The sequence below is a fragment of the Leptinotarsa decemlineata genome, unplaced genomic scaffold (assembly GCF_025532065.1).
Source record: "Leptinotarsa decemlineata unplaced genomic scaffold, Ldec_3_MD MMD2_tig00002159_RagTag_RagTag, whole genome shotgun sequence".
In the NCBI taxonomy this organism is placed as follows: domain Eukaryota; kingdom Metazoa; phylum Arthropoda; class Insecta; order Coleoptera; family Chrysomelidae; genus Leptinotarsa; species Leptinotarsa decemlineata.
In genome coordinates, this window is record NW_027412574.1 from 5430179 (window position 1) to 5448019 (window position 17841).

Consider the following 17841-nt stretch of genomic DNA (forward strand, 5'->3'; position numbering starts at 1 on the left):
TCTTGTTTGAAAAAGTTTCAAAAGACCTGAAATTTCAGAGTAATTTGTCCAATTATTGTATTATTCCGAAATACAAGACAAAATGAGGAATAACAAGAAGTTGTGAAAGCTGTATCAATGACAAAAAGTTATTTGAACAATGTGGGGAATTAGTAAATATAAGTCTGTCAAAGAATCACAATGAAATTATATTGATAGTATATCATTCAACGTGAGAATGATATTTGTAGTAAATCATTCAAGCGATTAATGACCATTTCTCGCGAGTAGAATATACTTTTTCCATGACTTATATCAGGAATAGTTCAAAATAATTTACAGTTGAGAGAAATATCGAGAGGAGTAATATATCATTAAATTTCATGAAAAACAACCTAAACATTTAGTCACATATTCTATCAACTACTTCACAATCGTTAATGAAAATTAGTGTGACATAAAATTGTTACAGTTTTGAATTTCCTTCATTTTGTTATAAGGTGATGAACTTTAAAAAAAAATTAATTTCTTCGTCGGTTGGTAGCCGGGCGGTTCAACGTGGGTGCTTTGTTCACTCATTCAATCGCCCAAAGTGAGAGTCGGTGGTTCAAGCCCCGGGCTGAACGCTCGATTTTCACTTGCTATCGTCCGATCCGTGTTAGGAATCACACGTTAAAAGGTAAGAACTCGTTAATCCTTAGCTTGCACAAGTTTCCACTTTTGAGGTTTGTCATTCGTAGGGATGCGATAGCTGGTTAACTACAAACCATATTTTTTTCAAAGATATTACAACGTTCCGTTATTGTCAAGTCGTTTTCACTTATCGAGTCGATGTTTTCATTATTTTTCGTTTGAAACTACATATTTCGAAACAAACTGGCAGATCAATGAGTAAGTTTAACATTTGAGAAAATACTTTGAATATGGTTAGTTGTCAAGGCTTACTAATTAAAACACGACTGTTATGCTATTATGGATTTGCTATGTGATTAGTCTCGAAAGAAGTGAGTTATGAAACTGTACAACTGAGATTAGTTCGATCAGTTAATTGAAGTTTTTTTTAATAGTCACAGAGAAATGAAGAAAATATAGTTCTTCGTTGCTCTATAACTATAGAAACATATTCCGATTTTCTAGTTCGATTACTCAAAACGGCAAATGACTGAAGCCATTTTCAAATTTTCTGCAAAATGAAGTTGAGAAAAGTTTTACGCTCAACTTATCTTCTATACTGATGAAAATATTTATTCTCATTAGATAACTTGATACCAAGATCAATAGCTGATGATTCGAAATTAAAAGCCCTATCAGGCTAGCAAGGCGAATCCAGCAAAATTTCAAAAATAAGATACATCAATTTGTAGCTGATTAGTTGATTGTTAGTTGCCAAAACAGCGATTTTGTTGCTCGTGCCGATCCCTAGAAATCGCAAATAATGCTATCGTGATATCAAGGTAACTCAATAAATTATATACTTTTCCTTTGATCTTTACGGAATATTCAGTTGCTATTTAGTTGCTAAACTTTGGATATAGCAAAAATTTTTGAATAATTTATTTTTTATTTTTTATGATCTTGCTATCTTGAAACTGTTTTTCTTGGATTTAAAGATGTTCTGAATTTGTTGCTCACCAAGAGTAAATTTAAATAAACCTTGAGTAACAGCCACAAAAAAGTTGAAACCGATCGGCCGATTTTCAATTTTTTTATTTTATTTTCCACGTTCTTGCCATCTTGAAACTGGTTTTCCTTAGAATAAAAAGTGTTTCAAATTTGTTGCTCACCAGGAGTATACCCAAATACACCTTGAGTGTCAGCAACAAAATAGTTGAAATCGATCGGCCGATTTCAATTTTTTTTTTCAGTTTCCTCATTCTTGCTACCTTGAAACTGCTTTTCTTTGGAATTAAAAGTGTTTTAAATTTTTTGCTCATCAGGAGGGTACTCAAATACACCTTGAGTATCAGCAACAAAATAGGTGAAACCGATCGGCCGATTTAAAATTTTTTTTTTTCTTTTTTCTCGATCTTGCTATCTTGATACTGGTTTTCCTGAGAATAAAACGCGTTTTAAATTTGTTGCTCATCTGGAGGGTACTCGAATACACTCCGAGAATCAGCAACAAAACAGTTGGCCTTGATCGGCTGATTTTCAATATTTTTTTAAATTCTCCCTGTTCTTGCTATCTTGAAACCGGTATTTTCTGGAATACGGAGTATTATGAATTTGTTGCTCACCAGAAGGGGACTCAAATACACCTTGAGTATCAGCAACAAAATAGTTGAAATCGATCCGCTGATTTTATTTTTTTTTCATTTTCCTCATTCTTGCTACCTTGAAACTGCTTTTCTTTGGAATGAAAAGTGTTTTAAATTTGTTGCTCATCAGGAGAGTACTCAAATACACCTTGAGTATCAGCAACAAAATAGGTGAAACCGATCGGCCGATTTAAATTTTTTTTTTCTCTTTTCTCGATCTTGCTATCTTGATACTGGTTTTCCTGAGAATAAAAAGAGTTTCAAATTTGTTGCTCATCTGGAGGGTACTCGAATACACTCCGAGAATCAGCAACAAAATAGTTGGCCTTGATCAGGCGATTTTTAATATTTTTTTAAATTCTCCCTGTTCTTGCTATCTTGAAACCGGTATTTTCTAGAATACGGAGTATTATGAATTTATTGCTTACCAGAAGGGGACTCAAATACACCTTGAGTATCAGCAACAAAATAGTTGAAACTGATCGGCCGATTTTTGATTTTTTTTTCATTTTCCTCATTCTTGCTACCTTGAAACTGCTTTTCTTTGGAATGAAAAGTGTTTTGAATTTGTTGCTCATCAGGAGTATACTCAAATACACCTTGAGTATCAGCAACAAAATAGTTGAAACCGATCGGCCGATTTTTGAATTTTTTTTCTTTTTCCTCGTTCTTGCTATCTTGAAACTGATTTTCCTAAGGATAAAAAGTGTTTCAAATTTATTGCTCACCAGGAGTATACTCAAATACACCTTGAGTATCAGCAACAACAGAGTTGAAACCGATCGGCCGATTTTTTATCTTATTTTATTTTTGAATTTTCCTCGTTCTTACTATCCAGTTTCACCAGTTTCAATATAGCAAGAACGAGGGAAATGAAAAAAAAAATTAAATCGGCCGATCGGTTTCAGCTATTTTGTTGCTGATACTCAAGGTATATATGAGTATACTCCTGGTGAGCAACAAATTTGAAACACTTTTTATCCTAAGGAAAACCCGTTTCAAGATAGCAAGAACGTGGAAAATGGAAAAAGAAATATAAAATCGGCCGATCAGTTTAAACTATTTTGTTGCTGATACTCAAGGTGTATTTGAGTATACCCCTAGTGTGCAACAAATTTGAAATACTTTTTATTCTAAGGAAAACCAGTCTCAAGATAGCAAGAACGAGGAAAAAAAAATTCAAAAATCGGCCGATCGGTTTCAACTATTTTGTTGCTGATACTCAAGGTGTTTTTGAGTACCCTCCTGATGAGCAACACATTTAAAACACTTTTCATTCCAAAGAAAAGCAGTTTCAAGGTAGCAAGAATGAGGAAAATGAAAAAAAATAAAATAAAAATCGGCCGATCAGTTTCAACTATTTTGTTGCTGATACTCAAGGTGTATTCGAGTCCCCTTCTGGTGAGCAACAAATTCATAATACTCCGTATTCCAGAAAATAGCGTTTTCAAGATAGCAAGAACAGGGATAATTTAAAAAATATTAAAAATCGGCCGATCAAGGCCAACTATTTTGTTGCTGATTCTCGGAGTGTATTTGAGTACCCTCCTGATGAGCAATAAATTTGAAATCCTTTTTATTCTCAGGAAAACCAGTATCAAGATAGCAAGATCGAGAAAAGCAAAAAAAAATAAAAATTGGCCGATCGGTTTCACCTATTTTGTTGCTGATATTCAAAGTGTATTTGAGTACCTTCCTGATGAGCAATAAATTTAAAATACTTTTTATTCCAAAGAAAAGCAGTTTCAAGGTAGCAAGAATGAGGAAATTGAAAAAAAATTGAAATCGGTCGATCGGTTTCAAATATTTGTTGCTGATACTCAAGGTGTATTTGAGTATACTCTTGGTGAGCAACACATTTGAAACACTTTTTATTCTGATAAAAACCAGTTTCAAGATAGCAAGAACGTGGAAAATAAAAAAAAAGAATTAAAATCGGCCGATCCGTTTCAACTATTTTGTTGCTGTTACTCAAGATGTATTTGAGTTTACTCTTGATGAGCAACAAATTTAGAACATCTTTAATTCCAGGAAAAAACAGTTTCAAGATGCAAGATCATAAAAAATAAAAAAATATATTTAAATTTTTTTTTTTCAACGCTGGCAACGCGTTGAAAAAAATCGAATTTTTTTTTGCAGCCAATAGGTTATGCTTGAATATCAAGAAAACTAAAACAATTTTGTTCACACTAAAATAACTGAATGACAGTCAAAAATCCATAAGTTTTTGGGGGTGGGGGTAATACTGGATCAAAAACTTAATTAGAAAGAACACATTAAAGATCTCTCCTCTAAGCTGTCCAGCACTCTTTACCTGCTCCGAAGAATCAATGAATTTGTTCTTATGTTTCGAGAGCAGCTCACATGGGGTTATTTCAGTCTGAGCTGCCATATACGAATTAGTTTTTTGATGACTTTCAACTGATTGGGAAACAATATTCATTTCAGAAAAAAACGGCTATTAGATTTCTGGGAAGGGCAAAAGGAACTGACAGCTGTAGACCTTATTTGAAAAATTTAATATATCAACCATTACGGCTCTAAACATATTTCAATGTCTTGTCTATAACAAGACACAAAATAACACCCCTCAAGTCGATCGCGACCATGAATATTTGACCAGAAATGGCCATAATTTTCTTATGCCACAACATCGACTGGCAATTACTCATGAAAGTTTTTTTACTATGGCGATAAGGCTCTTCAACCATCTACCACCATGTATGAGAAAATTACATATGATTGAATTAAAAAAAGTTTGAAAGGGCTGCTGGTTGATCTCTGCCCTTATGGCGTAAGTGAATTTTTTAACTGATGGTTTTAATGGTTTTCCTTCTAATGTGTATGTTTTTTACTATAATTATCTACCTCGACGATGCTGAATCTGTTGTATTGATGATAAGTAAATAAATTGATTGATTGATTGATCCATTTCTCTGATAATCGACATACGAGGTGTGTTCAAAAATAAGGTGAATGTTCAAATTTCGCGGGGTACGTACACTCGATTAGCGATTTTTTTATTCTTTTATGTTGGAAACCTTGTCTCAAACATATGTTCACATGGTCGTACGGTTAATAAGAAGTATAACGATAATGCATATGTTCATTGCTTGTTCGTAATTTTATGGCCAAAAAAAAACACCGTAATGATACGTCAGCCACCGTTTTCACCTGATTTAACCCCTTGCGGGTTTTTTCTGTTCTCAAGCTCGAAGAGACTCATGAAAGGAAGGTGCTTTGCGACGATTGATTAGATACAAACCGAATCGCTGAGAGATCAAGGACATACCACAAAACTGCATATCAGAACTGCTTCTAGGATTGGAAAAAACGCTAACAGAAGTATATTATATCTGAGGGGGCTACTTTAAAGGGATCAAAGTAGAAATTCATGAATGAATAAATATTTTTTGAATATTACTGGAGTTTTTCTTTCTTTTCCCAACACCAAGCCGTTATTTTAACACCTCGACAGGTGTTTCGATCACCAAGTGATCATCTTCAACATGAAGATTTACCAAATCGTTATTTTAACACATCGGCACGTGTTTCGATCTCCAAGTGATCATCTTCAGTTTGATTTTCCTCTTGAAGATGATCACTTGGTGATCGAAACACGTATCGAGGTGTTAAAATAACGGTTTGGTGTTGGGAAAAAACTCCAGTAATATTCATTACTACACCAGAGGTTTGAAACAGTGCATCACGAATATTTTTTGAGTAAAATGAAAATTCACTTCATTTATTGAACAGGTTCGTAGTTTATTTTAGTGCAGATTTTTTATGTGTTATTTTAGTAACAGTATTCTATAACTGCATTTTGGGTGAGTCTAGCTTAAACTCTTTTTATCTTATGTGTTTAAATTTTTTTTTAAATAGTTGATCCGAGAGTTTGTCGAAATTATTCAAATATGTTGGTGAGAAATAATATTCAATTTGTTGTTTCCAGCAATGAATGGACCGACTTCATATCACAGCAGTTCATTTGGTTTACGATGTCTATTCTTAGATAAGGCATATCTCTGTCCTACATATGGCCTTATCTTATCTTCCCTTATATTATGCAACAATTCGAAAAAGTGCATAATACTACGCATAATGGGTAAACATTCAACATAGACCATATTTTTCAAAACCACTTGTTATGTATCAATCGACAGTGAAAAATAGGTCACAATGAAAATAATATTATATATTATACTCGGATGAACTCTCTACTAGCTGTATACTTAAAAGTTGAATGAAAAAGTTGAAAAGGTATTTTTGGGTGTATCTCTGATACTTCCCACAAAATGGATCTCTTACAAAAAATAATGGAAACTGAATAAGGTAAAACCTCACATTCATAGTTGAATTCCCCAAGTTCAGAATGAAAGTATTTATAATGTTCAAGAGATTATATCAGCTGATGAGTCATAGAAAATTGTAGTATATAGTTGATAGGTATAATTTAAAAAACCTCAAAATGAAACGCTTGAAGAATAGAACCGAAAGGATTTGCATGAATTATCAGAGCTTACTATGTCATGATGAGTATTACATTCTGTAAATATTTCGAGAAATTTCTATACTTGAAGATTAGATCGATAAACAACTACATTAAAAAAGTTGGTGATAATTTATATCCTGTCTTCCGCAGTATATCTGTATATATTTCGAATGCGTTATTGATATTTTCACATTCAATTTTGTGTCTGTATCTTTGTTTGTATCTGAAAGAAACTTTTGAAGAGTTTTTATTATAGATAATTCCTTTCTTTGAAAGTTTCCCACATTGTTTGTTTGATTTCAGAGAAGTAGAAAGCCATAACACTTTTCAACAATTAAACACTTATGTTGAAGATATCAAATGTTGATTTAGCAAAAAATAATTCACAAAAAATATTGATGAATTATACACACAAACCCTTCCTCTTGAATGGCATCGTCCATTGGTGAAAAAAATATTTCCTACTTTTATGAAGTTTCGTTCTCTCTGCAATAGTTCTCAGGTGATAACTGGCTTATTCCTGATACTCCAAGTCAGGGGTCGGCAAGTAGTTTCAGGTAGGGTCAGGATAATGTGGGAAAATATTAACGAGGTCCAGAAAAAAACAACTGATGATAATTAAGTGTTACCTATGTATTATTTTGGTTTCAAATCAAATTTTGAATTATAAAACACAAGGCGGACGATATTGAGCCTCTTGTTTATAGTTTGGTTTTTGAGTGGAACGGCAAATTCGAAGTGTGTCTTTTCGATGGGCGTCCATTTATTTGTTTTAAAAAAAAACATCTTTGAAAAAGACGTTTTACACACGTATGTCGAACCAAACATAGTATTTCTTGCAATTTTCACAATTTTCTGGGACGTGTTTGGTCCAAAATTCCTCAGTGGATACCATTTTAAGTATTTGCAAAAACATCTTGAAAATGGATTATCTCTTTTGGAAGTGATGGGCTTTGATAAATTAAACAACGTGACAGCCAGATCTGTCCATTCTGCCGCTACATTAACTTCAAATGACGATTTAAAAAATGGAGATAATTTGCCTATCTCTGCGAAGTCTTGGAATCTTGTAGCAAATTCGTTCCTAAGATCGCCCAGACATTTTACAAACACTGCAATGTTATCTTCAGATTTCTTTTTATATTCAAAAATTTTCGGAAAATGAGTCAATCCTTGTTTTGCAATATCTTTTTCATAGATGTCCAGCTTGGGACCAAAAGCAGAGACGCTATGTATCATATCACATACTAAATTTATTTGAATTGAAGGGGTTATATTTTTAGGAGTCATTAATTTTTTTTTGGGAAAGAAAGTTTTTACTCCATCTTGATACAAAAAAAGGGCTGAGGGAATCGTAACTCTATACATGGATGTGTATAGATGGAGTATTAGAATTCCAAAAACTTTCTTTCCCTAAAATTAATCACTCCTAAAAATATAACCCCTTCAATTCAAATAAGATTCCTCTTGACTGGGATTAAATCAAATAGGTGAATGAATGTCATTGATGACATAAGCAGATCAAGCTCATTCCGTGACATAAAAAATCGTAATTCATGAATGAATTGTGTGTGTTTTCTATAATGTTATCCAATTTGGTACTGAAGAGCTTTGGGGCAAGTGTCTTAAGGCGAAACATCGGTGTATACCAGTGAGGGTGACAGTGTTCCATGTAAGTGCAATTTATTACCATTCATTCAAAGTAGAACTCATGTGAATGATATCTGATTTTTATTCCACAACGAATGTTTGAAATACAAACTGAGTAGAGAAAAGTTTCTTCTGTATAATTCAGTGTTCTTATAGAAGTATTTGTTTCGAAAGAATTTTTTTCTTTCGTGTAATTCAATGTTTATATGAAAGTAGCTGTTTCAGGAGGACTTTCTTTCAGTTTGTGTCTGAAAGTTACTTCTTTGCATGATCTACACATCCATGTATAGAGTTACTCATTTTCAAATTGATCACTTCCTTCCTTTCTTTGGAAGATTCCCTCATCCCTTTTTTTGTATCAAGATGGAGTAGTAGAAAGCCAAAAACTTTCTTTCCCACTAAATTTACATTTTGTTGTAACTCTTCACTTCAAATATATTATCTACGTATCAATTTATACTTGGTATACATCACATTACAGTACTTGGGTCCGAGGTTCGACCTTTTGCGGTCACACAGACGCTTAAACTTCTCTCACAGTTTTCCTTTTCAGTGCACCGTAGCCCGTTTCCCCTAGATTAGGAGTCTATACTCTATACTAGCCTAGCTGAGTATGGTGTTCAAGCATTGATGCGACGAGTCTCACACCTGTAGCTAAGAGACCGTTGAAAGTCTGTATCAAAGAGTACACAAGTGCCAAGAGGCGAAAAAGGGCATTTTTCGGGATACATTTTTTTTCTGATTGATTCGGCCGTTACTTGAAGAAGATCCATATTAATTTCTGAAACTACGTTATTGAACTTGTTTTCTTTAAAAAATCGAGGAAGTATTATTATTGATCTAGAAATGAGGTAATTGAAGAGGTACCACAGCTATATAAGAATTGTAGAGGTTTAGGTAATTTGATGGAGGTAAGTAGGTCCCAATTGTAGTAATCTGTGGTATATAAATATTAGCGTAAGAAGCAACTTGTAGTATTCAAATCACTGTTGAAGAAGCTACTGTGCCAGCGAAACATGTCGTGATAGATTTTTCAAATGAAGTTTGTGGAGATCAAATCGTGAGGTGTTGTTTATGAGATATATAAATTTTCAGAGCGCAAGCGCGAAACAATCAGTATTTCTGTCAATGTCAATCTATATTTCCTATCTTAAGAATGTATCGCAGGGTTACCAATTTTGGATTGATTTCTGGCATTTACCGTGAATTGATTATACAGTGTCATCCCCAAAGTATGCACCATATGGGAAACTTATTTATTAAGGGTTTTTCGCCAAAAATTTATTCTTGATAAAAGTTTGTGCATCCCCTAAATCTAAACATGCACCAACAAAATACAGTGCAACACGAGAAGCCTTCAAATATTTGATTTTAAGACAGGAGTAAAGTACTCTTATTTTAAAAAATCTCGGGAAATGTTATTCAGAAAAGTTGTTCAGCATTGAAAAATACATCTAGATTTCAAGTCATGGCCATGTAAGTGAAGTTTTATTTTTTTACCCATTTTTTTTAAATGGGGACTACGAAAATAAAAATTTGCAAAAACGATAAATAGACAGCATCTTGTATACGAAGGTTTATTTTGAAAGCCTGCAATATTACAAATTACACAACTATGGTGTTAACCACGGTCAGTTTTTTTGAAAAGTAAAATATATTTCAAAGTTTTTGGTGCAAAGTTATGTTTATTTTTTGTTAACACCAAAAATTACTCAAAATTATACAGTATTGTAACAAGAACTCAGTATTCAATGAAATCAAATCACAAAACATTAATATAAAATAGGTATTTTGGAACAAACTTATTGATTTTCTGGAGATGGTTTTGGAAAATTATTTTGGACAAGAAAATCTCCAGAAAATCAGTGATTTTGTTCCGAAATACCTATTTTATTTTGATGTTTTGTAACTTGATATTATTGAATATTAAGTTCTTGTTACAATACTCTATAATTTTGAGTAATTTTTGGTGTTAACAAAAAATAAAAATAACCTTGCACCAAAAACTTTGAAAATTATTTTACTCTTCAAAAAAATTGACCGTGGTTAACAGCATAGTTCTATAATTCGTAATATTACAGGCTTTCAAGATGAACCTTCTTATACAGGATGCTGCCTACTTATTGTTTTGGCAAATTTTTTTTCGTAGTCCCAATTTAAAAAAAATTGGTAAAAAATCAAAACTTCGCTTAGGCGGCTATGACTTGAAATCTAGATGTATTTTTCAATGCTGCACAACTTTTCTAAATAGCATTTGCCGAGATTTTCCAAAATTAGACTACTTTACTCTTGTCTCAAAATCAAATATTTGAAGGCAACTCGTATATTACGTGTGTTTTACTATATTTTATTGGTGCAATTCTTGAAATAAAAATTGTATATGTAACAGGTACATGCCAAAATAATATAGTCAACTTAATCTCAGAAATTGCCATCTTGCCATTGGATTTCTATCTGTTGGATGGCCTTGTTACAAATTAATGAATAAAAAAAATCACACAAGAAATATGTGGTTTTTTTCAATCATTTACAGGTTTTTAATATTTTTTTCTAAACCCGTACTATACAATATATTCCCATAATTCGTTTCGTTTCGCGGTTCGAACCAGCAATGAAATAGCCTAATCGGTTATATGACAACGCCGTAGACCGCTGGACTACCGGCCGACCTTTAATGAAGTTCAGCTTCATTCTTTAGTGTTGGTCGACAAGTATAATATAAATAATAAGCTACTTTATTAGTCGTAACTAATGAGATGGTGGATCATCATTTAAGTGTTTTTCAGCCTATTAACAACGAGACTAGACTACTTGGCAATGGATATATTATACGAATTAGTATTACTAATCAAAATATTAAATTTCATCAAACTTTATATAATACTTAAGTTCCTCTGATATATGTACTTGCTTGGACAACTAAAATCAAAAAATGTTTTTATTTCAATTCAATTTCATTTGTTGTTCGATATTTTGTTTACCAATTAATAATAGCCATTTCAACCAAATTCCTAGCATTTCTGATGTGGTTTCAGGAAAATTTATCAAAACAATAAATTAATAACTTTAAAAGAATTGTTGCGTCTGAATCCATTTTCTTAGTGTTATAATTCGGGACTTGAATCCTATAAATAGAAACATCAAGATTTTGTATCAAAGTGAAAGTTTTCTGATGAATGTTAGTGAATTTGAATGAAAATTACACCTACAAAATTTAATAGTAAAAGTTTGTCAACAATTCAGTCCATCAAAAATATATTGAGTATCATAAAACGAAAACTGATATTAACCAACAATGTTATTAACTGATATTAACCAACAATGTTATTTTTCTCAGTGTAGTGCTTGGTGCTATTTTTCTCAGTGTATCAATTAGTATCTCTGTCAATGCTGTGACGTATTTCTTCTGAATATCTTGTACAACGAACATCAAAGGTTCCTTTGATGTTCTGGCCTCTTGGTAGTTGTGTACTCTTTGGTCTGTACTGCCTTGCACAAAAAACAGCCAGTGAAAAGAAACCAGCAATTCGGGATAAATAGCTACCTACATGTGGTCCGAAATTAAAATTACCTTCAAGGAGGATCACCGATTCGATTTATAGATAAGCCAAATTAGGATAGTTCGACTGATTGTCATAAAATAAACGGAGAAAAATGCAATAGGTCCATGAGGCTGTAGTGTTTTTCGGAGACTTGGGAGATATGAAAACCTCAGACGTCTCCCAAGTAGTGTTTTTTTCTCGTGTTTGATATTATTTTCATTTATGGCCAAGTCATTCAAATATTTTGGTAATTGGTGTAAGTCACATTTTTCTTCTGATATATTTCTGATAGCTCGTGGGTTGGGCTACCTATCGGGCGCATCCTCAGGTGGTGGATAGGGGAACGGCCAGGGGACTGGAGGTCCTGTCCGGAAAGCCAATGTGGCCTTACGGACGAGGTCTCCGGACTCCTGGTCAGTAGCTGAAATAAGTAGGGTGAGGGGAACTAAAACTCCCCAAAAGCCTTTGCAAAACATGCCACCGTAGACCAGCCTACCCAAGCTAAGGTGTAAGGAATCGCGCCGACAGCTGAATGGCCGCAGCGATCCCCTTGGGGAACTGGGCGAAACCTCATTGTAACCAGCCTATCTCTGGTAATGTGGAGCTCTGCCAGAGGTGACCAACTCTTCTCTTGCTTCTCGTGAAAACATACATAATGAAACAAAAACAAAAACTAATCCCGAAGCTGGACAGAAGTGCTTACCTCAATCTGAAGCGGTGGCTGGGGATGAACAGAAATGTCCACTTCAATCTACCGCTTGGAATGAGGCTGGACTTAGCAGATCATCTCGTGATGTAATATAAAGGCCAAGACGTAAGCGCATATGCGGCGCCGATGCCAAAAGGAGAAACAGAGCGAAGGAGGCAGGAGTGGCAGCAACTATAAGTGCACCCTCCTCCTTCCTACTCCACCACTAACAGCAAGGGCACTTTCTGCGGCGGGCGCCAAGAACTCCGCCTTGAATAAAGTCAATGAACCGGCTGCTCCTGCAGGAAAGATTCCTCACTTGTGCACCTCCACGGAGGGAAGGTTGAAGAAGCCGCGCAACGACAGTACTATCGCTGCACCTTCCAAAACCTTCGCGGAGGTCGCCGTGAGACACCTCAAGGTTGCCAAAGTGAGGGTGTGTTCGGCGAGTCTTGGCCTACACCTGCTAAAGTAAAGGAGATGTCTGCTAATGACCTGTCCACCTTCCTGGAAATGATAGGATGGACGATGACCTAGGAGGATAACTCCTCGGGAGGATGTACAATGTGGGTCTATACTCACTCAAATAATATCAGGAATTAAAAAAAATTACTTACCTCTTGGTTAAACTCGGCCTCCCCCACAGGAGTCCCCTGACCTCCGGCAGCGTTTGGTTTATTAATCGCCTGAAAAGCACAAGTAGTTAACACCAACAGATCATGCCACTTGTGCGTCAACAATCTCGTATGCACATCCACCGGCAATTCCAAATAAAATGGCAGTCTTTTGGTCCATTGCACCAGCTTGTACACGATCGAGTCACCGATGTTACACAACTTTTCACCCAAGTCCGTCCTGTGATCCAGAAGCTCGTCCAGATTATGCAAGGTGGCGATACTCTGAAACTCGTCGCACTCCACAAGGATTTTGATCATTGACACCGCGTATTCTACGGTGAATGCCCTGTCCCTAGAACTGCTCACAGCGCTGTCGAGACGTTGTCTGAGACGGATCACCTCGCTGGGGTTGGTCAGAGCCGTTTTCAAGATGGTCCCGTTGACTAGGTTGGAGGACACATTCGAAGGTTGCTCCTGTTTGAATTGAAGTCCGACGAGGGTTTTTTCCAGAGGTTTTGACTGTTGCTTCGCCGATGGCTTTTTATGTTTTTTGTATTTCACTTTGTAGAGGTTGTAGACGGCGCCACTATTGCGGCCGCCTGGCATGCGGTCTTCCCGAACAGCTGGAAAAACAAAAGAGATACTCAGAAATATAGAAAAAGTCGCACTCCATCATGATCATGAACGCCGAGTCCAAAATGACTAATTCGCTGTTTGACACAGGTGGTGAAATATTCAAAGAGGGGATTGAGCTTTTTGAAATTATTCACCGATATAAAGGGCGTTCCAACGAAAACTTGGGATTTTTAAAGAACACATCAATTTTTATCTCTAGGGGGGCTAATTCTGATATGGAAATCATAACGAAACTCCATCCCTCTGCGATCAGCAACTACCCCCCTATTTTTTTCAATGACATGGAGAGTTGAATTATACTTCATTTGAAAGGTCTTTCGTCCCTCTATTACCTCTGTGATTTGTTTCGAAATTGATTCATTCGTTATTGAGAAATTGAATGTTGAACGTTTCATTTAAGAAAAAACAGAAAATTCGCTGTCGCTAATTTTATTGATTATTGAGGAAATCAACAAAAGTGATATCAATGGCAACACAATCAACAAATGAAATTTTCAGAATGACCTGCATCTTGATCCATACAATAATACAGTCTACTTTCGAAAGCGTTCCTTACATTACTGAAGATTTCCGGAGTCAAAAATTGGCATTCCCGAACAAATCTATGTCGCATGTCTTCTAGATTTGAAGAATTTATTTAATTAGTGGGAAACGTTTGGAAATGGACGACATTGTTAGTTTTTTCTACATTGATAGTTTTTGTTGAATCTAGTTGTCGCAGAACAAAAAGTAGTCACTTCTTCACGAATTATTATTCAGTTATCCGTGTTCACTGTCTTCCAAAATGGTTTATTCTATTCCCGATTTGCTGGTTTCCCCTCGCTGTGTGTGTTTCTTGTGCTCGGCAATGCGAACATTCAATGGCCTCTTAGTTTCACCAATATAGGATTTTCCGCACTTACAGGGTATCCGGTAAATGCAGTTCTTGGAATCGCAGTCCGCCTTTTTTGGCCTGGTTTTCGTGAGGCTGCTACGGAACCTGCTTCAGATCCGGTAACACTATCCGTAGCAGCCTCACGAAAACCAGGCCACCAAACGCGGACTGCGATTCCAAGAACTGCATTTACCGGATACCCTGTGAGTGCGGAAAATCCTATATTGGTGAAACTAAGAGGCCATTGAATGTTCGCATTGCCGAGCACAAGAAACACACACAGCGAGGGGAAACCAGCAAATCAGACCATAGCAGACCATGTTTGGACCCATCAACACAACAATGGTTTATTCTACTGAAGGGGGCGGGTCAAGTTTTCAATGGAACGCCCTGTATGTAACGAGTGCATACAAGGCACGAAATGACAGAGTATCGTAACATTAGTGAAACGTCTTGAAACTGCTTTCCATATTCAAATTCCTCCTGAAAATTACTTTCGAACAATAAAGGAAGTTAATTGAAAAATTATTCAAAAAAGGACTTATTCAACAGATCCCGTTTGCAAACAAATTCGGAATCAATATTAACAACAGAAAAAATATCAAAATCAACCTCAATAGCCTGAAACATCGAATGAAAATTGGAAGCGACTTTTTCTTGTTCTTCATCATTTTGACACTTGTTTAAAAAGTTTTCACGAATTTCCTATAAAATATTTTCATAGATTCTTTTAGAAAAACAAAATTTTAATAAAATGACAGTAACAAAATTCACAATGAATGTCAATATTTATTGAATTATTCGAATAATAATGAGGAATTATATATTGCAAATGAAAAATAAACTTTTTCATTGAATTAGTTATCCATTGACTTCTCGACAAAAACAAAACAGAGTTACATGTGTACATATGTATTTTTGTATTTTTTCTAGTAATAGCTCGACAAAATATTTTCTAGGGAAAAATTGCACATAAGTCTTGAAATCAGCAGAAATATGATGTGTATTTGAATCATGTTCCGTTCAAATAGAAATAGCAAAAATAACAAAAAATTTCGAAGGGAAATTAGAGATCATGGTATACAGGCTTTCAGGGCCGGTGTCTAACAAATTGTCGGATGTTTCCGGGTTTATTAGCCGTGATTTGCAGGTTTGGAATAAAACGTGCGAATCTGAAAGGAATATCATATTTTCTTGAAGACTTCCTATGAATACTTTTCAATTTTCCTTTCTGTGAAAGTTTTACATTTGTATATTTTGATACAACACTTGAAAGATGAAAGGTGTTTTTCCCACATTTACAAATGAAGGATATTCCTTCAGTAAACACTTTTAAATATACCGTCTGATCAATCGCCTTCAATTCTTGTGCCTTTCCCAAATAGCATTCTTACCTTGCAAAACCATTCCTTGCTCAATACACTTCTTAAACCGGCAATATTGGCATCTATTCCTCTGCGTTTTGGTAATCTCACAGTTCCCGTCCGCCACACAAGTATATACCCGCCTATTCTGTACAGTCCTTTTAAAGAATCCCTTACAACCCTCACAAGTGATGATCCCATAATGCAAACCGGTCGCCTTATCCTCGCATATCATGCAGATCATTGGTTGGTCTTCTTCTTCATTGTCGACATGTTGCTCCGCGCAAGGCTCGACGAGGCAGGCCTTGCTTTCGCCCGGGCTGTACACGATGGGACTGGGTCCAGGGGAGGAGGAAGTCAGGTTGAGGGCTTGCGTTTGCTGGTTGATGGGCAGTTGTAGCAGATCTCCAGCCCAAAGCCGTTCCATGTTCAAGGGGGATGCACCGAACTGGGATGTTGGAGAACAAGAAGGTATGAGACTCCTGCTGAGTGGCCTCAATCGGTCCTGACCGAGATTGAGGAGCAGCTGTGCCGCACTTTCCTCGGGGTTGTTTACTTGAGGCCAGCTAGAAGTAGTGGCGAGCAACTGCGACTCCCCTGTAGGAGAAGAGGGAAGAGAAGGCTGCGACCAAATCATAGTTCTCACTCCTCCAGCCTCTCCCATAATAACGCTAGGAGTTTGCTTCGAAGGCATTGATATAATGGGCTTAGACATTGGGCTCCCAGGGGGCCTGATATCGCTGCTGGGTGCTGCTGGGAACGTTCCCCCAATCAGCTCCGGCTTGACACCGTTTATCCTGGAGTGTTTCAGCCATACCTGCTGGTTCTGCTGAAAAGTGCTCGCTTGCTGGCTAATGATAACTCCCCTGGATTGCATGGTGGGTGACATCATGGGTATGGGTGGCGAGAGCATAGGCATGGAGGAAGTTGGTTCTTGACTGGAGACCGACGGTCTAGGACTTGCAGGTGGTTGTAGGAGAAGGGGCGTGTGTCGGATGACTGGACTGGCTCTAGGGCTGATGCTGGCAGGTCGACCGGGAGAGCTATGAGGACGCGGCGGCTGGGATGGGCTAAAGGGTGGAGCCGGTCGAATGGGTGGGCTGTAGGAGCGTATCAGCGGTAGAGATCTGGAACAAAAACTAATAACAATTATACAAGTCAGAACGTTTTATTTTTTACTGTTTATATCAAATGTCAGTGCAACGACAAATTATTCTTAGAGCGTCCTCAATGATTTTGAAGAGATTCTGCATCTCCATAAAAACTTATTCTGATCTATCAGTCATCAAAAATGAAAAGTTGAAAAAAATTATACGCCCGCTAAGAAAAGGCAAATATTCATACGGCTAACAAGGTACCTTAAAAGTGCCAAAAAACGTTCAGCGAACCTGGATCGAAGAGGGTTTTTCTTTGCTTTTCTTATTGAATAGAAAATGAAAATTGAATTAGCGTGTATACCTTTCTGAATTAAATAGAATGGCAAAAAATTGTCGACAGACCTTTTACGACAGGCATCTAATATAGTTATAAAACAGCATAAATCTTTATTTTCTAAAAACATTATGTTGGTTTACTTTGAGGAATTATTCAAGGAATGCAAGGCTCCAACATTGTGGTCATAATTCTATTTTATTATTATTGTATTATTTTGAGTTTCACAGTCGACATTTGTCAGAAACATCACATCATCCTGTTAAAGTACTTCTTTTTCAACACTGTATTTTGAGTTGAGAGATCCTTT

General features: G+C 36.0%; 1 protein-coding gene across 5 annotated transcripts in view; it reads right to left on the bottom strand.

Annotated features, from left to right (window-relative positions):
- The window catches only part of Hr4 (nuclear hormone receptor 4), a 236092-nt gene that overhangs the window by 35688 nt on the left and 182563 nt on the right, over nt 1-17841 (bottom strand). For 4 of the 5 annotated variants that reach the window (XM_074177114.1, XM_074177112.1, XM_074177115.1 and 1 more), the window contains 2 exons: nt 16131-17239; nt 13227-13849 (listed from right to left, as the gene is read on the bottom strand). In XM_074177114.1, coding sequence (XP_074033215.1) covers nt 13227-13849; nt 16131-17239 — 1732 coding nt within the window. The remainder of the gene's footprint in view (nt 1-13226; nt 13850-16130; nt 17240-17841) is intronic. The other variant, XM_074177113.1, reaches the window with a different exon arrangement.